General features: G+C 41.2%; 1 protein-coding gene across 11 annotated transcripts in view; it reads left to right on the forward strand.

Annotated features, from left to right (window-relative positions):
• The window catches only part of RREB1 (ras responsive element binding protein 1), a 190,428-nt gene that overhangs the window by 96,984 nt on the left and 70,782 nt on the right, over window positions 1-22,662 (forward strand). For 10 of the 11 annotated variants that reach the window (XM_058175879.1, XM_058175885.1, XM_058175881.1 and 7 more), the window contains 3 exons: window positions 2,084-2,288; window positions 17,151-17,240; window positions 19,394-19,557. In XM_058175879.1, coding sequence (XP_058031862.1) covers window positions 2,175-2,288; window positions 17,151-17,240; window positions 19,394-19,557 — 368 coding nt within the window. In that variant the 5' untranslated portion in view covers window positions 2,084-2,174. Of the gene's footprint in view, window positions 1-2,083; window positions 2,289-17,150; window positions 17,241-19,357; window positions 19,558-22,662 lie in introns of those variants that run through there. The other variant, XM_058175889.1, reaches the window with a different exon arrangement.

The following is a 22,662-nucleotide window of genomic DNA, read 5'->3' on the forward strand; positions in this document are numbered from 1 at the left end:
GGGAGCACCTACTCTCTGGAACGAACTTCCCCCCGGTTTACGCCAATTGCCCGACCTTCGGACCTTTCGCCGGGAACTGAAAACTTATTTATTTATCCAAGCGGGACTGGCCTGATTTTTTAAAACTTTAAATTTTAATTTTTTAAATTTTAAATTTTATTGGGTATTTTATATGGTCAATTGGACGGTTTTAATTTCGGCCTTTATTGAATAAGTTTTTTAATTGTTATTTTAGTGTGTATATTAATTGTTTTAATGTAGGCTGTACACCGCCCTGAGTCCTTCGGGAGAAGGGCGGTATAAAAGTTTAATTAATTAATTAAATAAATAAATAATAGATAATAAACCACCATTTACAAAACAATTCTAGGCTCATGGATTTTTCTAAGACAAAGCCAAACTAAGTCATGTTGTGGTTTAGTGTGATGTGTAAACCTAGGCAATAAATCATCATAGAATTGCTTAAATCTAAAACCCATTCCAAGACTTAGAAATTTATATCAATACTTAATCGAAAGATCCTTGAGAAGATGGATTTGGGCAGTTTTTAAGAAATGAAGAAACAGATTATTTTGAGTATTTTGAATATGAATATGTATGTATATATGTATTGAAGAAGCAGATTATTTTGAGTCATTTTCATGTAATTTTAATCATTGATTATTATACCCTGGTTATCAACAGCAGGGAAATTATCTGAGCAATTTTTAATACCTTCAGTCATAGTGATCATATTGGCACTTGGAATTGGGGAACATGGCGAATATGTTTATTTACATTATGTTATTTGTACAAAATGGTATGGTGGAACTTACGTTTGATTCTAGGTCTTCTGTTTTGTCTATAATAGTGTTAGGTGAGAGTCAATTAATTTTATCTCATAGATGTACTATGGATAAAAATTTTCAGGTCTAGGAACTCAGGTTTCAGAACTAAATGACAGTACTTATTCAGTTCTGCCATCAGAGTGACCTTACTGAAATAGACTGATATGGTAATCAATGTTCATCTATAAGTTGTATTATTTTAATGCAGTTTATATGTCTTGAATCTAAAGCCAAATTTTTCTTCTATTATGTGACGAGGACTACAGCTAATCCTCAATTTAACAGTTCAGTACCCATTCAAAGTTCGTTTAGTAACCTTTCAAAATTTAAACAGTGGTGAAGAAAGTTCATCACTGAAAGTTCACATGATCACAATTAGGGTACATGGCAACTGGTGTGAATTTATGACGGTTGCAATATCGTGGGGTCACTCAATCATCATTTGCAACCTTCCCAGCTGGCTTCCAACAAGTAAAATCTAGAGGGAAAACTAGATTTGTTTAATGAGTCTGTGATTTGCTTGTTGACCACACAATTCTCTTAAGACCCATGGGAAAAAAGATAAAATCAGGTGTGGTCATGTAGCAATAGCACTTAGACTTCTATACCGCTTCATAATGCTTTATAGTCCTCTCTAGGCAGTTTACAGAGTCGGTGTATTGCCCCCAACAATCTGGTTCCTCATTTTACCCACCTTGGAAGGCTGAATCAATGTTGAACTTTTCAGAATCGAACTCCTGGCAGTCAGTAGAATTAGGCTGCAATGCTGCATTCTAATCACTGTGCCACCACAGCTCATGTAAGGACTCAATGATCGCATTGCTTAGCAACAAAAGTTCCAGTCTCAATTGTGATAGTAAAAAAGTACAATACAGTACTTGCCTTGTGGTTGTTGAAAAGGTTTTAAAATTCATGGGCTTATTGATATGGAGTGGAAAAAATGAGCAAGAATGCAAGAAGTGTACATATATTTCACCTAGGGGAAAGATGGGATAAAACAATTTACAATTTAACATTGTAAATAATAATAATAATAATAATAATAATAATAATAATAATAATAATAATAATAATAATAATAATAATAATAATAATATAAATCTAATCAATAAAATACTTGCCTTCCCATTTGCCTCATTAGTTTTGTCCCTTCATTCTTAAAGGAAGTGTCATGCAGTACATATAGGCGATCATAGTTTTGAATTATATGGTTTGGTAAGACACTACATTATCTATATGTCTGTTTATAATTCCAGAGAACAAACTCCAAATCTTAAGTGGTTGTACAGCAGCACCAAGATTCTCAACTGTTTTGAGGGTGCGTATTTGCCCTTTCAATACACAGCAATGGCAGCAGTTATGAGCTTGGGAAAGATTGCTGAAAATGGCAGTATGGCATCTCAAAATGTCAAGTCCCCGTCAAAATCTCTTACTCCTAGTCGGATTGGCAGGAGAAACCAGGTAAGGAATAATAATTTATTTTTATTTTTCAGAAGAACACCTCTCCACTTTGCCTCCTCCTGGTTAGCTAAATTCTATCAGTCTTCCCAACTAATGAGAAATGTATATATTGTATATCCAAAAGCCAGTCTATATATGCCTCCTCTTTTATTATGGAGCAGCTCTTGAGCTTAAGCATTTGTGAATAAGTAGCTTTTGAGCAAATTGGAAATAAATGAACTCCACTAATCATGATTGGTTGCAGTGATTACAGTACTAGGTTGGAAAATTGCAGTCAAGCCACACATGCTTTTTATACATGCTCTCATTCCTCCTCTAGTGTTTTCTTGCTCCATTTCCCTTGCTGCTTCCTCTATTGTTCACTTTCCAGTGCTGGAAGGGGAAGCTGTGTGGTTTCTGTTTCCCAGATATCTTATAGGCAAGTGACTTGACTGTCTTCTTGCCTTTTTGGTGGGTTATTATCAGGAAAAAAAAGAATGTTTGCAGGGTTTCTTTTATCTATCTGAGCTTTTATTGGGCTACTTTTTGTTGTAAAAGATCATATAATCATAAGATTGGAAGGGATCTTGGAGGATGAAACTTTGAATGACGTGTTTAGTTGTTAAGCAGCTGTGAAAGAATATAGAATATAAATTTTATTACGGTCATCGACCAGCAATAGATATACAATAAATTAAAAATAATACTGACATTAATTGTGAATAATAACATCCCTGTTATAAAAATACATGATGTCAAACCGTTAGGGTCACTCCCTAATTTACATGAGTGGAGAGCCGATAAGTATGTGGGTAAATGTATTTTTCTCAAAAATTGTCATAGATATCTCCAGAAAATTGGCAAAAGTTGACATTTATAATTCTGTAACCAATTTTTTTCTTGTGGACATCACAGCAACACAGAATTTTGCCACTGCACATGTTGTAGCCAGGTTTGAGTCTTGGAGGAGAATGCCTACATAAAAGTCGTCTGTCCTCCCTGGCAATCTCTCTAATAAGGGAAGAATATATATTGACCTACATAATCTGTATAACTCACAGTACAATAAAACATGTGAGATATCTTCGACTTCTCTTTTACCACATATACATAACCATTGTGCTATTGGTGTTCTCTTATACCTACCCTGGAGAAATGTTGAAGGGAGAATATTAAGCAGCTGTGAAAGGAGCTCCAAAATCAAGATTTCTAATTAGCCAGGCTTGGTAATAAGCGAAGTACAGAAATTGAACCATCCTTTTTTATCTCCAATTTTTGTAAGGGTTTCAGATGTCTCTGTACCTTCTTCTGTGAGAACAAGAAACAATTTAGGAGTAAATTGGCCTGCTTAGGAAAAAAAAATGCTGCAATTTTTAAGGCGTCTTTGAAGCATAGCGAACATTTATTGAGAAATCAATGTGACTTGGCAAGGCACATATGCCTTGCCAGTTTCCTAAAGCTGGGGCGTAACCAGCATTGGATCACAAGATGTTTTAGATCCTGCAGCATCAGGCTACTAACTATTCTGCAGTGAACTTCAAAGCAGCGTTAAAATGTTGAAGCTATCAATGGCTTTTTTGGTAGCCTTAGTTAGCACAAATCTCATAGATCTAAGAGAAGAAGAAGAGGCGGAGTGTGGAGAAAGAGTCAAGAGAGGAATCAGCCTGGACTTGTTATGTTGCTACAAGTTATCCAAGTCCGTTTGAATTCTGTTAACTCTTACCTTTAACTGTTATCTAATTTAGTGCTGACCTTAGTTGACTAGATTCTTGTGTATAAGCTTGGGCATTAAATCTTCTTAATTGGAACTTGATGTATGGTCCCATTCCTGTCCTTTGCACCTGATACAGCTCATGCTTAGAATTTGGATGGATGACAATAATTTTAGTAGGGAGGATACAATTCTAGCATAGGCTCACTTGACCTCTCCTCCTCACTATTGATGGGGGTAGTTTTCCTTTCTGTAATCCAAACTTCTCTACAAATTGGGAAAAGTATGGTGTTGCCACAGACAGCAGGAACTGCCCTTGGCAGCTGTATTTACAGGAATGCCTGGCAAGGGCATCTCTGCTTCAAAGTAATTCATGTTTTCTCCCAGTCAGAGAATGTACAAGAATGACTTAAGATATTAGGCAAGACTGGAAGTGAGGGCACCCTGCTTGGACCACATTTCTTTGTGCAGGATGTTAGCAGAAACTGTGGTTGCATGGAGAAACTAGTAGTATAAGGCGTTTGCAGGGGAAGCAATGTTTTCTTGAACATTATGCCTGTTCTGATGCAGCTTTCTCAAGCAATGAGAAACCACTTACTCATGAGTAACACAAACCCCTTTTTTCTTAAAACGGCACGAGCAGTCTTTAGTCACGTTGGATAGACAAAACCAAAAATAATCAGTCACAAATGAAAGTCTTTTCCCAGCCAGGGAGGGGCTGGCTAGGATCTACGACTTCTTTTCCCTGAGAGCCAGCTTATTGCCTTCCTCTTCTCTCCCGTCCCCTCCTCTCCTCTCCTCTTCTCCCCTCCTCTGGGCCACATCTGATCCTTCCCCTCACTCACTCAGCTCAGGCCCCAAAGACAGTTGCCTCTCCCCCTGGGGGCAGACAGAAGGCCCTGCATCTACCTCTGCTTCTGCTTCCTCATCAGAGCCTTCCAAAGGCTCCAAAACTGGCCCAGGCTTCCCCTCCCCCTCGTCTGAGTCTGCTGCTAGCTCTGCTGGCAGCCGAGGGGCACAACAACACTCCAATTTTTACCTAGTCTGCCAAGGTTTGAGGTATGTGTGATAGAGCCATTGGGCTGGACGATATTTCCTTCCCTTTGGTCCATTGTGTAGCACTTTGTTGGAAAAGCAGGAAGAAAGTGGATATGTTTGTGTGAACTTTACTTAGAGCCATTGGCCCTTTAATCGCACCAACCCTTTCACTGGGCATTGGATCAAGACAGTAAATGCGACAGGATTAACATAAATACTTGCACTGTAATAAATAAACAAATAAATAATGAAGAGGGGCTATGAGTGACTTTCCTATTAATCAAAATAGAAATTGACATTTAAGTAGGTTTGCTGTTTGGACTGGAGTACCTAGAATGGTATAAGCAGATGAGGCTTAGTCATTATTTTATTTGCTAGTGATCCTTGCCACAAAGCTGCTGTAGATAGGCAGATGTAGACTATCCGATGGCAATTCCTGCTGCATTGAGAGAGCGCAACATTTTAAAGATTGTGTTGAAGTTTAAACATAGCATTCTGAGTGTCTGACACAAGGAGAGAAGATGGTGGTGGGGGGAACTGTTTGATTCCAGTCTTGTGCTATTGAACTGAATTGCTCAATTTTACTGGGAGGAGGCAGTCCTCCAAGGGAAAGAAATAAAATCTCCATATTCACAGGCAATATACGGTAACTACACTGGAAAGCTGTTGCTTCATGACGCTGCTTATAATATTTTGGTTGCCAATGGAGATAAAGTCCTGGACCAGATGAATTATTTTGAATGCAGTTTGCATAATGCTAGGTTATTTCGTGGGTTAATGTGCTTTTTTTTTGTTAAATCTTACAGGAGGAAATATTTGAGTTGAAGTTACATGTTGGACTTAACATGTTGAAAATGCTTTTAAATCACTTTGTAACCGGGAATTGCAATTTTCATTTCTTTATTAGTAAGAGACAGCAGCATGGTGGCTCAGTGGTTAAGATGCTGAGCTTGTCAGCTAGAAAGCCAGGTTCGAGACTCCTGAGTGCCACATGATGGGGTGAGCTCTTTTTTCATGCCCCACCTCGTGCTAACCTAGCAACTCAAAAACATGCAAATGCGAGTAGATAAATAGGTACCACTTTTTATTATTATTATTATTATTATTATTATTATTATTATTATTATTATTAATAATAATAATAATAATAATAATAATAATAATAATAATAATAATAATAATTCAATTTTTATACCGCCCTTCTCCCGAAGGACTCAGGGCGGTGTACAGCCAGGTAAAACAAACAATGTAATATACAATTAAAATACGAATTAAAAAACTTATTTCATAATTGGCCTAAAAACTTTGGAACATGAAAACTAAAACCCACTAAAAATTACTAGTAAAAAATTTAAAACCAATAAAATTTAAGCCAGCCCCGCGCGAATAAATAAGTATGTTTTTAATTCGCGGCGGAAGGTCCGAAGGTCAGGTATTTGGCGTAAGCCCGGGGGAAGCTCGTTCCAGAGGGTAGGAGCCCCCACAGAGAAGGATCTACCCCTGGGGGCCACCAGCCGACATTGCTTGGCGGACGGCACCCTGAGAAGTCCCTCTCTGTGTGAGCGTACAGGTCGGTGGGAGGCATGAGGTAACAGCAGGCGGTCCCGTAAGTACCCAGGCCCTAAGCATGGAGCGCTTTAAAGGTAGTAACCAAAACCTTAAAGTGCACCCGGGAGACCACAGGTAACCAGTGCAGTCTGCGCAGGAGTGGTGTTACGTGGGAGCTACGTGAAGCTCCCTCTATCACCCGCGCAGCTGCATTCTGAACTAACTGAAGCCTCCGAGTGCACTTCAAGGGGAGCCCCATGTAGAGAGCATTACAATAATCCAAGCGGGAGGTAACGAGCGCATGAGTGACTGTGCACAAGGCATCCCGATCAAGGAAGGGGCGCAACTGACGAACCAGGCGAACCTGGTGAAAGGCCCTCCTGGAGATGGCCGTCAAATGATCTCCAAACGACAGCCGTCCATCCAGGAGGATACCCAAGTTGCGCAGCCTATCCTTTGGGGCCAATAACTCACCTCCAACAGTCAGCTGCGGCTGCAGCTGACTGAATCGGGGTGCTGGCATCCACAGCCACTCCGTCTTGGAGGGATTAAGCTTGAGCTTGTTCCTCCCCATCCAGACCCGTGCGGCTTCCAAACACCGGGACAGCACTTCAACAGCTTTGTTGGGTTGGCCTGGGGTGGAAAAGTACAGCTGAGTGTCGTCAGCGTACAGCTGGTATCTCACCCCAAAGCCACTATCTGCCCAGCGGCTTCATATAGATGTTGAACAGAAGGGGCGAGAGAATCGACCCCCGTGGCACCGCACAAGTCAGGCACCTCGCAGCCGACCTCTGCCCCCCTGTCAACACCGTCTGCGACCGGTCGGAGAGATAGGAGGAGAACCACCGATAAACGGTGCCTCCCACTCCCAATCCCCCCAGCCGGTGCAGCAAGATACCATGGTCGATGGTATCAAAAGCCGCTGAGAGGTCTAATAGGACCAGGGCAGAGGAATAACCCCTGTCCCTGGCCCTCCAGAGATCATCCACCAACGCGACCAAAGCTGTCTCTGTGCTGTATCCAGGTCGGAAGCCGGACTGGAACGGGTCTAGATAGACATCTTCATCCAGGTATTGGGTTAGCTGCCGCGCCACAGCACTCTCTACAACCTTCGCAACGAAGCAAAGGTTGGAGACCGGACGATAATTACCCAAAATAGCTGGGTCCAGGGAGGGCTTCTTGAGGAGGGGTCTCACCACCGCCTCTTTCAAGGCGGCAGGGAAAACCCCTTCCAACAAAGAAGCGTTGATGATCCCCTGGAGCCAGCCTCGTGTCACCTCCTGAGTGGCCAGCACCAGCCAGGAAGGACACGGGTCCAGTAAACGTGGTGGCGTGGAGCCTCCCCAACAACCTGTCCACGTTCTCGGGAGTCACAAGATCAAACTCATCCCAAACAGACTCAACAAGACGTGCCTCCTCCCTCTCGCTTGGATCATCCCAATTTCGGTCCAGAGCGATTTTATCGTATAGATAACCACTAAACTCCTTGGCACGTCCCTGCAAAGGGTCATCCCGCACCTCCTGATGAAGGAAAGAGCGGGTCACCCGAAACAGGGCGGCCGGGCGGTTATCTGCCGACGCAATGAGGGTGGAAGCGTAGGAACGCCTCGCCTCCCTCATTGCCACTAGGTAGGTCCTAGAATAGGACCTAACTAGTGTCCGATCAGCTTCGGAACGACTGGATCTCCAAGTACTCTCTAGGCGTCTTCTCCAGTGTTTCATCTCCCTCAGCCCCTCGGAGAACCAAGGGGCCGGACGAGATCTGCGCCAGGTCAGAGGCCGCAAAGGCACGACACGGTCCAAAGCCCCAGCCGCGGCCTGTTCCCAGGCCGCAACTAGTTCTTCAGCCGTGCCGTGGGCCAGATCCTCAGGAAATGGCCCAAGCTCCGTCAGGAACCTCTCAGGGTCCATCAGGCGCCTGGGACGGAACCAACGTATTGGCTCCGTCTCCCTGCGGTGGTGGGTGGCGGTTCGGAAGTCTAGGCGAAGGAGGAAATGATCTGACCATGACACCGGTTCTGTTACTAAATCATCTAATTCCAGATCATTTAACCACTGTCCAGAGATATAAAGTAGGTCCAGCGTGCCTCCCCCCATGTGCGTAGGGCCATCATTTACTTGAATCAGGTCCAAGGCCGTCATGGAAGCCTGGAACTCCCGAGCTGCAGTCGATGACAAGCCGGTCGATGGCAAGTTGAAATCCCCCATGACTATAAGTCTGGGGGTCTCAACTGCCACCCCGGCAAGTACCTCCAGCAACTCAGGTAGGGCTGTAGTCACGTAGCAAGGAGCCAGGTACGTGATCAACAAGCCCAACTGATTCCTATGACCCCACCTCACAAAGAGGGATTCACAACCGGCAATCTGAGGAACAGTGGCCTCCCTAGGCTCTAGATCTTCCCTAATAACAACCGCCACCCCCCCACCCCTACCTTGGGCCCTCGGTTGATGGAATGCTCGGAAACCTGGAGGGCACAACTCGATCAGGGGGACCCCCCCCGGGCCCAACCAGGTCTCCGTAATGCCCATAAGGTCCGCGGACTCCCCCTGAATAAGATCACAAATCAGGGGAGCTTTATTAACTTTGGTGGGAAAGTAACAGCTCTATATGATGTTGGACAGCACTGGCTCAATGGCTTTAAAACGGAGATGAGCACGGAACCCTATAATCGGCAATGACTAGTGAAATAAAATCTGCAGGGACACCTATTAGTAAGAGAAAACCATGATAAGATGAAGGATCTTAATCCAATTCAGAGAATATGTCCTTTAAAATCATAAAATGCTTATTCCCCTCTTTATAATTGGTTTCATGATGTGAGAGATCAAGAATTCCCAGGGGTGCTTTTTTCCACCTGTATCAGAGATCAGCTAAAGACACATCAGACTTCTTATCAAATTGGCTGCTTTTTGTTTGGTGCTTTGTTTGAGAGAAGAGTTTTTCCCCCCCATCAGAAATACTCCAGCCTAGACAAGCAGTATTGCCACAGTCCAAATTCTTCAGCCAAACTTAAAAAAAAAAGATCCCAAATACACACAAAGTTGTATTAAAACTATTACATTGTAAACCAAATCCAAACAGATTCTTCCTTTTAGCTAGCCCAGGGATGTCCAAACTTGGCCCCTTGAAGAGTGGTGGACTTCAACTCCCAGAATTCCCCAGACAGCAACTTGCTTATATTTATAGCTCATGCTGGCTGGGTAATTCTGGGAGTTGAAGTCCATACTCTTCAAGGGGCCAGGTTTGGACACCCCTGAGCTAGCCTGTTTCAGGGTATTGAGCCTGTTTGGTTTATCTCCACCAGCTGAGACCCAGGGGGAGTGGGGGAGGTGCTGTTTGAAAGCAAAGGAAGCACAGGCCTGGTAGTTGCACGGACTTGAGCTAATATTAAATCTGAAGTTTTGTCCTAATCAGTTCTGACTGAGTTGCCTGGTGTATCTTGCTTTTTGCTTTCAAGGTGACTAATAATCACTCTTCGGTAATTTGCTCGTGTGAAAGGGGCAGATGTTAGAAAACAAGGCTTCCAAACAATTAATCACATTGCACAGAGGGATAGATAGGCTTTGTTCAGCAAGGGAACCATATATTTCACAGGAAAGCCTGCACAAACACATTTCCTCCCCATATGTTTGTTCTGCTGAGACAATATTTAGTGTGGTGGAAGAAAGAGATGCACCTGAAGGTAATTCTGTGAGCCAACTAGAATTTGAAGGTTTCAAATTGAGATCTTGAGGAAAAACAGGTAGTCCTTGACTTACAACATTGCATTTAGTGACCGTTCAAAGTCACAAAATGGCACTGGAAAAAGTGACTTATGACCATTTTTCACATTTACGGAAATTGCAGCAGCCCCATGGTCAGGTGATTTAGATTCGGATGCTTGGTATAGGATGTGTTAACAAGTGTTTTAATAGGAACACATGAGCACACAAACTTTGTGTTACTTTAGCCATGGATAAGGAAAATATAGGGTGCTTATCCATCATCTCACACTTATTTTTTTTAAGAGAAAGGCAAAAAGAAGGATTTCAATAACTGTTTTATTTGTGGTGCACACTCCTATATAAATTGCAATGGCTAGTAGGAAAAATGGACTACTAAAGAAAAATCTGCAGATAGCAAAAAAATGTAAATGTAAATGTAGTTTTAAAAAAGTATAAGAAAAATATACTCTAGTAAGCGGTTCTCAACCTTTGGGTCGCTACCCCATTGGGGGTCGAATGACAATTTGCCAGGGGTCGCCTAAGACCATCGGAAATATGGGAAGTATACTTGCGAGTCGAAGAATCGCGCTCCAGTGGTTGATTCCACAAGCCAGCTGCAGGCTCTTCAAATCGCTAGCCGAATTAGGCTTCAGGCGCGATGAATTAAAAAAGAGAAATCTTTGCTCTGATGTCTCCCTCTCAAGCCAGCTGCAATCACTCCCAATTGCTAGCCTAATCTGGCTTCAGGCACGGAAAACTTAATAGGGGAGGAGTCTCCGCTTTAATGCCTCCATCCTCAAGGCAATTGCAAGCAGTTCAGATTGCTAGCCAATACGGCTTCAGGCGCGATAAATTCAAAAAAACATTTTGCCGCTTCCACCCCCCTTCTGTGGCTGCTGAGGCGCGCTGAGATCGGTTGGGGTCGCCACATCGTGGGGAATTGCATTAAAGGGGTTGTAGCACTATAAAGGTTGAGAACCACTGCTCTAGTAAAAGATATACTAGTAAAAGCTCCTAAGTATAAGAAAAGGGTTTAACAGTGAAGTGATACTACAGTTAAGTCATTTTAAAATAAATTTACCTGAAGCATCTGCTGAATATTTTGCTGGTGGAATTTCCAAAATCCAATATAAAATATTCTAACAAAGTTCTTTAAAAGTATATTCACTTTTTCTGGGAACTTTTTTGACCTGAATGAATATTTTGCTGTCTTAGTTTTGATGGGTTTGCTATAATAATTGTGAGGAAAAGAACAATTCAGGAACAGCTAAGCACTTAAGTATCTGTAAAGCCTTAGGTACAGTCAAAGCTCTCCGGAGTCTAAATGTGCTTAATTCACACTCCTGTCTTAATGAATGGTATTCCATGTTCAGATCAGGGGTGCTAATCAGCAGGTTCTGGAGAATCGGTAGAGGAAATTTTGAATAGTTTGGAGAACCAGCAAATACCACCTCTGGCTGGCCTCAGAGTGGGGTGGGAATGGAGATTTTGCAATATCCTTTCCCCAGGAATGGGGAGGGAATGAGGGTTTTGCAGTATCCTTCCCCTGGAGTGGGATGGGAAGATTTTGCAGTATTCTTCCCCTGCCACGCCCACCAAGCCATGCCACCGAACAGGTAGCAAAAAAATTTGAATTCCACCACTGGTTCAGATGTCTTTGAAAGTAACTTAAAAATATATAGTTGCATTTCCGTGTGTGATGTGGTATACACACTCGCGCTCATACACATTGCCAAAGACCCAGCTCTTCAGAAAGGTTCAAATCAGTGGTGAAATGCTCCCAGTTCGCACCGGCTCACCCGATTAGGTAGCGATGGCAGCTGCTGGTTCGGAGGACCGGTAGCAAAAATCCCTGGCCCCGCCCCCCTGCCTCTGCTGAGCCCCACCATCAGCAGAGGGTTTTTTTTACTTTTAAAAGAAGGTTTTGCTTCAGCATGCCTTTAAAAATAAAAAAAAAGCCTTTGAGGATCCCGCCCCTCAGCTGCGATCAGTAGAGCCTTTAAACTTTAAAAAAAATAAAATTAAAGGCTACTCTGGGGATCTCACCTGAGTTCCTCATCAGCAGAACCTTGTAGAAAAACTCCTTTTAAAAGAGTCTAAGACACTTACCTGATTACTGATCAACCTCATGGCTTTTTTCCCAGCCGAAAAGCCCCAAGTTTCATTTTCAGCACCAGACAGAACTGATCTAACTTAGCTAATCTATTTCATCACTGAGTGATTAAAGTTGGCTGGCTTTCCTAACTGAGGAATTGTGGGAGTTGAAGTCCACAAACCTTAATAATAAAATAAAGTATTTGTGCAGCTTTCTGAGATTTGTTGTGTTTCTGTAGTGTTTCACTCTAACTACACAAACACACAAAATCTCAGAAAGCTGTATGTGGTATTGTGTGTGTGTGTGTGTCAGTTGTGGTGTGTGTGTGTGTAAAGTGTGAAAGTTGGTTTTTGAGCTTTTTGTGGCTGTGTGAAGTGTGAAGTGCAGCTGCTTTTACATTGTGTGTGAGTCAGTTGTGTTATGTCGTGTTGTGTGTGTGTAAAATGTGAAAGTTGGTTTTTGAGCTTTTTGTGGCTATGTGAAGTGCAGCTGCTTTTACATTGTGTGTGAGTCAGTTGTGTTGTGTTGTGTGTGTGTAAAGTGTGAAAGTTGGTTTTTGGTACCTTATTATTGTTTTTTTATACTTTGTTTATTATTTTTATTATTTATTTTTATTGGCCATGCCCACCCAGCCATCTGACCACCAAGCCACACCCATCAATTAAGCCACACCTACAGAACCGGTAGGGAAAATTTTTAGATTTCGCCCTGGTTCTAATGCTGGAAAAGGGTGAAGGAAGGAGAAGACAATCAACAGCAAGGTAGATGGATTCAGTTACAGTGATGAGGAGAACATTATTGGAAGATTAGAAAAACCAGGTTAGGGTAAATTGACTTAGAGAAAATCTGTGTTGTTGCTAAGAGCCAAATAAGACTTAATGGCACATAATCAATATGTGTATGCATTTATAAACTGTTTTGGCTGACCAACTTTTAAGTGGTGTAGATGAAAGGAAATAGCTCAGTAACTTTGCCTTGTAAACTATTAACAAGATGTTTGGCAGGTTTTTGGCTCAGTCTCCAAAAAATGCATCTACTGGAGTTAAAATTCAGTGCTGTGCAATTGTAGAGATGTGACATAGAGGCCTAGTGTGTAAAGGAGAAGATTGAGACGTCCTCTAAGTGAACTATCAAGAGTTAGAAGGGGCCGGGATAGCTCAGGCAGTAGAGAAGCCTGTTATTAGAACACAGAGCCTACAATTACTGCAGGTTCGAGCCCGGCCCAAGGTTGACTCAGCCTTCCACCCTTTATAAGGTAGGTAAAATGAGGACCCAGATTGTTGGGGGGGCAATAAGTTGACTTTGTAAAAAAAAAATATATAAATAGAATGAGACTATTGCCTTATACATTGTAAGCCGCCCTGAGTCTTCGGAGAAGGGCGGGGTATAAATGTAAACAAAAAAAAAAAAAGTACATCAGAATTTGGTGTTGAAAGAGACTAAAAGGGGCTAATTCTGGCTGCACAAGACCAACGCTTAAGAACAAATACATATATAGAGAGCCATAGCAACAGACAGCACATGCCACTTCTGCAAAGAAACTGAAGAAACAGTGGACCACCTAGCTAGTTACTGCAAGAAGATTGCACAGATTGACTACAAATGATGGCATTGTGAAATAACAACAATGTTGCATTGGAATATCTGCAAGAAATACCATTCGCCTTGCAAGCATTGGTGGGACCATAAAATAGACAAAGTAATGGAAAGAAGCTAAAATGTTCTAGAATTCAGAGGGTCACCTGCCACATAATACCCCAGATTTAACCACTGATGATAAGAAAGGTTAAAAAACACACCTCTGGATAGTGGATGTGGCAATACCTGGAGCCAGCAGAATAAGAGAACTGGAGAAAATCATGAAATACAATGATGTGCAAATAGAAGTATGACCACAGTGGCAAAGAAAGCAAAGATAGAATCAACAATAATAGATGCAATCTTGGATGCAATCCCAAAACATCTGGGGTGTCCCTTGAAAACCTTCAACATTGACAAAGTTACCATCAATCAATCAATTGCAAAAAGCTTGCAACAACTTATATCCTGCAACAATACATTTGACAGTACATTTACCAGTACCTGCCTATCTCAGATCCTTGGAAAGGACTTGATTGATGGATAAAAATGCCAAACCCAGACTAAACATCTGGCTGATATAAAAAAGTTTTAGAGGCAGCAGGAGAATAATTAATTAAAATGCCCCTAGTATTTTGAAGGATTTAAAACTCATGGAAATTTACACGCACACATATATCTGGAGCAAATTTAAATTATTTAGGATTTCATTCTACTAAAATGACTGCAGTATTTTTTTCATAATATATCAGGAAATATTGGGTAGTTCATTTCAGAATGCTGGAGACAGTTTAGACTTTTTTTTTAAAAAGTGTGGACAGAACCTGAGAAAGTTAAAATAAAACTAGATGTGCTCTGTATGATAGAACGGTGGATAATTTGACTCTTTCAAGCAGTTGGGTAAAAGAAAATTATTAACTTGTTTCCAGTCTGTCCTTTGACAGAAATGTTGCTGTCTGATTCAGTATCCCAAAGGCATTTTGAAAAATACCAATGAATGAATGGATGTTCTGGGTAGACACTAATTGTTTTGTTTCTTGAGCAGTGCCCATCATACCTATAACTAATCAGGAATCATTCTGTTCCCTAGCTGTTTTCTTTGCTTCTTCCCCCAAAACAGCAGGACCAGTTGAAGTTTTCCTTTTGTTTTTTAACTCTGATTCTGGATTGCCTTACAAGCTGGGGGGGGATGGGGAGAATGCAGCAACAAATAACAGTAACAGAAAGTAGAATGAAGCAGTTGGCTAATTCTCCTTAGAACTTCTCTGTGGCTGAGCATTGGTGAGGCTGCTACAGTTCTGTGTTATGCAAAAATGATGCAAAACATATATTTGCCGGGTTCTAATTGAGCAGCCTGTGGGTCCTTAAAGTGCTTTTTGCAAAAGACAACTGGACTTTCTTGTTTTTTTTTTCCTTTGAAAATGTTTTGCTTCTCGTCTAAGAAGCTTCTTTGAACCATGACCTGGATGATTGAGGCTCTCCATAGATATTTAGTCTTTTTTTCATTTTTTAAAAAAATGTTTCATGTGAAATGCAAGCATCGTTATCAAATTTTAATCGGAAAAGCTAAAAAACGAATCAGTTATAATTTTGCTAATCCCCCCCCCTTTTTATGATGTATTACTATACCTTTTTTTTTGGTGTTTCCCATCTCATATTCTTATATATAACTTGCTCTGTTCTTAAGGTTTAGATTAGAATGTACAGCAATTTTCTTTTCTCTCTATTGTTTTCAGTTTGGGGTGATTTCTGTTACTGCAGATGGGGAAAACCGAAGGATATCATTGTACTTGATCAGATTCTAGGAAATCTACAGATTATATCCCTCATACTACCCATGGTAGACAGAAGAAAATGCTCCTTTCATGCAGCAAGTAGTTTAGGTTGTATATTTTGTAATATCATGATATTGTGAAAGTTTTCAACATATGTAAGTTTTTATTAAAAAATGCCAGGAGTTTCCATTTTTTCTAGCTGGGTGTGGCATTTTGGGTATAGCAAGGAGCTTGTTCGTTCAGGGAATGGGTAGCATGAGGGATATAACCTACCTTTCGCTTTCTCTGACCCCATCCTCCTGCCTCAGCCTATGTATGTTTCATTTTCTGGGAAGCTAGGCAAATTTCCAGAGAACTGCAGCTGTCCATCATTTTTATTTTTGAAGGAAGTTTCTGGGCCCAAGGACATTCCTGCAAGTAAAGGTGATACTGGAGGCCAGTACTTTGCTTTGCAATATGCCGTATTTCACTTGTTTAATTTAAAAATAGATATATTTAAAATATGAAGTATCAGATGGGATAAGGAGGCTAGCAATCAGCAAGAGAGATTTGGCAGGCACAGTTGCTTCCCCCAGGCTCTGTGTTGGTGACCCTGGATTAGACAGCCGCATGAAGGCTAAGACTATTAATACTTTAATATTTGAAACTACAGGCCTTTGTTTATTGCTATTACCTTTATTTATAGTCTCTTTTAAGGTAAAAAAATCTTTTAAAATGACTTACAAGCAAGATAAACAAAATAATAATAATATAGTAAATATTATTTTACCACAAAGGAACTATAAATTTGTATGATCAGAATAGTAGCTGGCAATGACTCTGTGGGGAGGAAGAGAAGAATCCAGTTGAAAGTCTACTGTCTAGGTCAGGGGTCTGGAAACTTAGCTCTTTTAAGACTTGTGGACTTCAACTCCCAGCTCCCAGCAAAGCTGGCTGAGGAACTCTGGGAGTTGAAGTCCACAAGTCTTAAAAGAGCCAAGTTTGCAGACCCCTGGTCTAAGTTATTCCTGATTTCTGTCATTGAAGAGACAAGGCAGAAAAATTTCCAGGAAGTTTCTCTACAACATAGCTGATTATAATGAACTTTTGGGATCCATGTTGAGGATTAAAACTATTGGTCTTGTGTTCCTCCTCCATAGCTTTTTATAATCCGGTTGGTCAAATCACTTCCATAATTTTAGATGTTACAATGGGACTCTTCCACACCCTTGGTTGAAAGAACCGTCTTTTTTCTTTGATTGTTTTTTTTTAATAAAAAAAGCCTTTTTAATAATATTTTTCTCATGTTAACACTGCAAGACTTCACTATATGTGAATATGAGGGAGTATCATCGTTACCTCACTGTAACATTTTCTTTGTAAATATTTACAATGATAATTTGGCTTTTAAATAACATTATGAAAAACGTATATTTTTTCCCCTAAAAAAATAGGAAACAAAAGATGAGAAGTCTTCCTACATCTGCCCTCTGTGTGAAAAGATCTGCACTACCCAACATCAGCTGACTATGCATATTCGTCAGGTAAGTTGATAATTTTACAACATAATATTTTTAATCTGGAGATCTATCGATGAATTTATAGTAACATATACTAGTTTCTCCCTGCAAAACCCAAAATTATGTGTATCCTGAAGCCTTTCCCTCTTCCAGCTGTGAACCATTTTTATTTTAAAGATAGTTATGATTCACAGTCTTTGTCCTTCTGTTGCTATTGCTTCATTCTTCCCCTCTGCCTCCTTTCCCTATTGATGCCAGACCAGAAATTTCAGAAAACTGCTGTAGTTTCAACTAGGGTTGGGCAGAAGTTTACTTTTTTGCTATTCAGGAATATGTGTGCTTGGATCTATTTCAAATCTTCCCAAGATTTAGGGGAATTCTGTGTCACAGCAATCATAGCTGTTTGCTTTATTCCAAAACATCCTAATTCCTTGGGCATTGGCTGCTATTCAGGTAGTCCTCGTCTTACAATAGTTCATTTAGTGACCATTCAAAGTTACAGCCGCAGAGAAAAAAGTCATGTAGGTCTGTTTTTCACGGGTAACGACCTTTGCAGCATCCCAATGGTCATGTGATCACATTTCAGACATTTGGCAACTGGTTCATATTAATATGACTGTTGCAGTGTCCCAGGTTCATGTGATCACCTTTTGCGACCTGATGAACAAAGTCAACCGGGAAGCCAGATTTACTTAACAATCATGTGACTGACTTACCAGTTGCAGTGATTCACTTAACAACTGTGGCAAGAAAGGTTGTAAAATGGGGCAAAACTCATTTAACAAATATCTCATTTAACAACATAAATTTTGGGCTCAATTGTGATCGTAAGTCGAGGACTACCTGAATTGCCAAAGCTCCCACTAGATAATCACAACCAAGTTATAGTTTTGCTTTTTTGCCTCCCTGTTTTTACATACTGACACTTAGGAAACTGCTGGTCCAAGAATCCAGTTTTTGTAAATAATGTCTCCTTGATCACTCCAAAATACTCAGCATTTTCCCCAGCTTTAGATCCGACAATATTATGCTTTGCCATCGGTGCATAAGTGTGCATGTCATTTTTCTGCATACATTTTTTTTGAAGGAATATGAAAAGAAGGGAACCAAAATACAGAGATCCATTGATCTAGGTCAAGTGATTTAGTTATAACTATAGAAACAAAAATGAGTTTGAAGAAAGAAAAGGAAAAATTGGGATGGGACATGGTAGCAGGTTAATAATCTTCCAATAACTCCATAACAAAGGAGATGGATGAATATTCATTTATTGTAATAGCACGAAGGATAAAAACAGTACTTTTCAGGAGTTCCTATGGTTGAATAGCAAAATAGAGCTCATAAAAATAGATTTCCTAAAGGACACTGTATTGCCTGGCAGTAGGAAGAAAGTCTAAATGGGAAAACCTATTCTGTGTTTTAAGCTTTACCTTTAGATAGCTGTAGGAAATGATCTTCTGGGAGTCTGCTGGCCCAACTGGGACAAATGTATGCATGTGCGCACACATGTATGTACATTTTTTTTTCATTTGAATTAGTGTTTTTTATATGGATCTTCTGTGAACTGTGAGATAAAATAGACTTATTTTTCTTTGGTGATTTGTGGGGGATGAGTAATAACCATCTACAATTTGTGATGGTCATACCAGGGAAACCTGCCCTAAGACAGTGCATTTAAGACCAGTTATATCTCTGATGTACTCTCAAGACCTTAATGGGAATGAACCCACAGAGTTTGAATTGGCCCATAAACCACATTTTTCAAGGCTGTTAGAGGCATTCCATAGAAGCACGTGGTACAGCTCATTCTATCTCCTTTTGGTCAACATCTCAGTAACTTTTCTGAATGTTTCCTGGTTCAGAACAGAAATTAGTTATGCAATCTTTATGCAACATTCCAGAGGGGAAGAAAAGCTGTTTATCGATGTTTTATATGGTGATCAATTCAAGATGTAAAAACAAACAAACATATATTTCCCCCAGTTTTTGCCTTTTTTCTTTCCTGCTTCCTGCGATGTATTTTATTTTTAGGCTGAGTGATAACTGGAATGATTACCTCATGCTAACTTGAGTCTGTTGTATTGAACCTTCTTAGAACGATGATGGTTGCAATTGACTAGTATGTCCTTGACCCTGAACAGGACGAACTCAAAAGAAAAATCTGTTGCTTCCCTTAGCATAACACTGACACTGGAGGAACAGACCATTCCTGCAGCATCTGTGGAAAGTCTTTGAGCTCTGCAAGCTCCCTCGATCGCCACATGCTAGTGCATTCTGGGGAGAGGCCTTATAAATGCTCAGTATGCGATCAGTCCTTCACCACCAATGGAAACATGCACAGGTGAGAGCCAGGAATGAGATGACAGCGTGCAAAAGGGTGATCAATATGTATGTTTGGAAGATTTTTTACAGCATGTCCTTTCAGGGCTATAATCCAATGTGTCTCTTTTTAGCATGTATAATCATCTGACAGCAGTTCCTTCCAGTGCATGATCAATTGCTTTAGTATGCCTTCTTGTTGGAACAGCTTAAGGGAAGATGGGACTTAATTAAGTCTTGTACACACAAACTTTCCGAACCAAAGCCTTCTCCTCTTATAAATGGAGACAATGGAGCACTGGTGGGTTGCTACCGGTTCGCACCGGATCAGCAAACTGGTAGCGGCAGCGGCGGGAGCCTCCGCCCACCCGGCTTCTGCGCATGCATAGAAGTGCCGCGCGCACACAAGCAAACCAGTAGTGATGGGATTTGGAACCTGCCCCTGCATTGGAGGCCATTTCTCAATGTAGATTTGCCTTTATTTCTGTCCCAAAATACTAGCCCGGCCTGAGCTTATTAAATAGAATGATATAAATACTGTTGAACATAACAGTCTTTGCCAAAGACTCAGAAATACTTGAAAAAACACTCCCACAGTGGAATATTAGTTGCACTGATCAGTTTTATCTTATCAAAATTCTTCCTAATATCATTAAAGTTTGATAGGTAGAAGAAAACAAATGTATCCTAATGAAGGAATTCATTCATTTCATCTTTCAATACAGGTCGTCCTTGATTACAACCATTCATTTAATGACTGTTTGAAGTTACAGCGGCACTTTAAAAAATGGTTTAAGACTGTTTTTCACATTTACCACTGTTGCAGCATACCCACAGTCATGGGTTCAAAATTCATATGCTTGGCAACTGGCATGTGTCAGTGTCCGGGTCATGTGACCTATTTTTGCAACTTGACAAGTAAAGTCAATGGGAAAATCAGATTGACTTAATAATCATATTACTCAACTGCTGCAGTGAAGCACTTAACAACTGTAGCAAGAAACATGGTAAAATGGGCCAATATTCACTTACCAACTGTCATGTTTAGCAACAGAAATTTGGGGCTCAATTGTGACTGTAAGTCAAGGACTACCTGTATAAATTTATGTTTAAGTATATTCATGTTTTCTTTTTGAGACAACCCAAAGGGGAGGGAGGAAAGTGCCAAGTTTTTCAAATCTCTTCTAAATAAACCTACAGTGCTATTGTCAGGGACAATCTCATTCTGATTTACTGTTTCATTTAATCTAATATGCATTCTGTGAACCGTGTAGCTGAGAGATTACAGCCGGCAGGTAATTTGTTCCTTTAAAAGCGCCACTGTAGAAAGAAATGATATCTCGTGTTTCTCCGAATATAAGACCCTGTCTTTTTTTTTTTTTTGAACCCCAAAATAAGTGCTTGGCCTTATTTTCAGGAAGGTCTTATTATTTTGGGGCGCGTATAGCAAGATGGGGCTCCTCTTGCCGTCTTACCTGATTTCCAGCTCTGCATTTAAATATTTTTGGGGAGGACTTATTTTTGGGAGGAGGCTTATTTTAGCGCATGCGCTCAAAAGCTTGATTGGGCTTAATATCAGGGGATGTCTTATTTTCAGGGAAACAGGGTAGTTGTGAAACAAACAACATGCTTAGCAGACTATCTTTTCAGTGTGATTTTTTTCCCATTATGGTAGAAAGAATGGAAATGATGTGTGTTCATTTTCCCCAAACAGCCAGCGTAGAACCAAGCATTTTAATAAAGCCCTGTTTAGAGTTAATTAGGTCATAATATCTTCTACATAATCTCAGGTCTGCATTGAGTGTGAGGATTAACCGTATTTTTTGCACTATAAAACGCTCCAGACCATAAGACGCACCTAGCTTTTGAGGAGGAAAAAAAAATCTGCCTCTGCTTTCAGCAATTTGCCTCCTTGCAGCAAACAGCCTGACCAGCTTCAGCACAGCCTGATTTAGCACAAGCATCTGATTGGCGGTTGAATCGGCCTCCCAGAATACAGCTGATCAGCTGTTCCAGGCGGTGAGGATCGCTGCTGCACATTGTCGCCACCGCCACATATCACTGCCTCTGCGAGCCCCATTTTCAGCCTCTGCACATCCCAGTTTCAGCCTCTGTGTGCCCTGTTTTCAGCTTGAATCGGCCTCCCAGAATACAGCTGATCAGCTGTTCCAGGCGGTGAGGATCGCTGCTGCACATTGTCGCCACCGCCACATATCACTGCCTCCGTGTGCCCCATTTTCAGCCTCTGCACATCCCAGTTTCGGCCTCTGTGTGCCCTGTTTTCAGCTTGTTCCAGGTGGCGGGAATTCCCACTGCCTATTGCTGCCGAAGGGCGGTGGCAATCACTGCTGCCTGGAATGGGCTGAAAATGGGACACGTGGAGTCCAAAAATGGAGTGCCCGGAGGCCGAAAATGGGACGTGTGGAGGCGGCGATGGGTGGCGGCGATCCCTGCAGCCTGGAACAGCTGATCGGCGGTATTCCAGGAGGCTGATCTAACCACCTATCAGATGCTCGTGCTAAATCAGGCTGTGCTGAAGCTGACCAGGCTGTTTGCTGCAAGGAGGCAAATTGCTGGGAGACAGAGGCCGAAGGGTGGGAGCCAGTGGCTGGGCGGGGCTTCTGCAACATTCACATAAGACGCAGAGACATTTCCACCCAGTTCTTTTTGCGGGTAGGGGGGAGTGTGTCTTATACTACAAAAAATACTGTACATTCATTTGGCCAAAAAAGTTACACCCCCAACTCAAAACCAGAAGACAGTGTTGTGTAGTAGTTATATGGTGGATTAGAAGCCAGAAAAGAAAACCCCTTAGGCATGGAAATCAACTGGATGCCCTTGGGCCACTCCCTCCCTCTCAGCACTAAATCAACATAAAGTTGTATGACAAGCCGGCTCAAAAACAACCCCCTTGTTGCATCACACATTGATAAGCTTTGTTATAAGATCAAGGCAGCACTGTGTGCAAAGCAAGCAAAGCCAACAATTATGTAGGACAAGCTTAATTTTTTAGTACAAAAAATAGCTATATTTTTCTTGCTGCTCCATAAAACATTTGCCTATGGATGGGATGCCTGGTTTGTTACAAAAGAGCGTTGTCTATTGCGTTGTTTTTTTATGGTTAATG

The sequence above is a fragment of the Ahaetulla prasina genome, chromosome 3 (assembly GCF_028640845.1).
Source record: "Ahaetulla prasina isolate Xishuangbanna chromosome 3, ASM2864084v1, whole genome shotgun sequence".
NCBI lineage: Eukaryota > Metazoa > Chordata > Lepidosauria > Squamata > Colubridae > Ahaetulla > Ahaetulla prasina.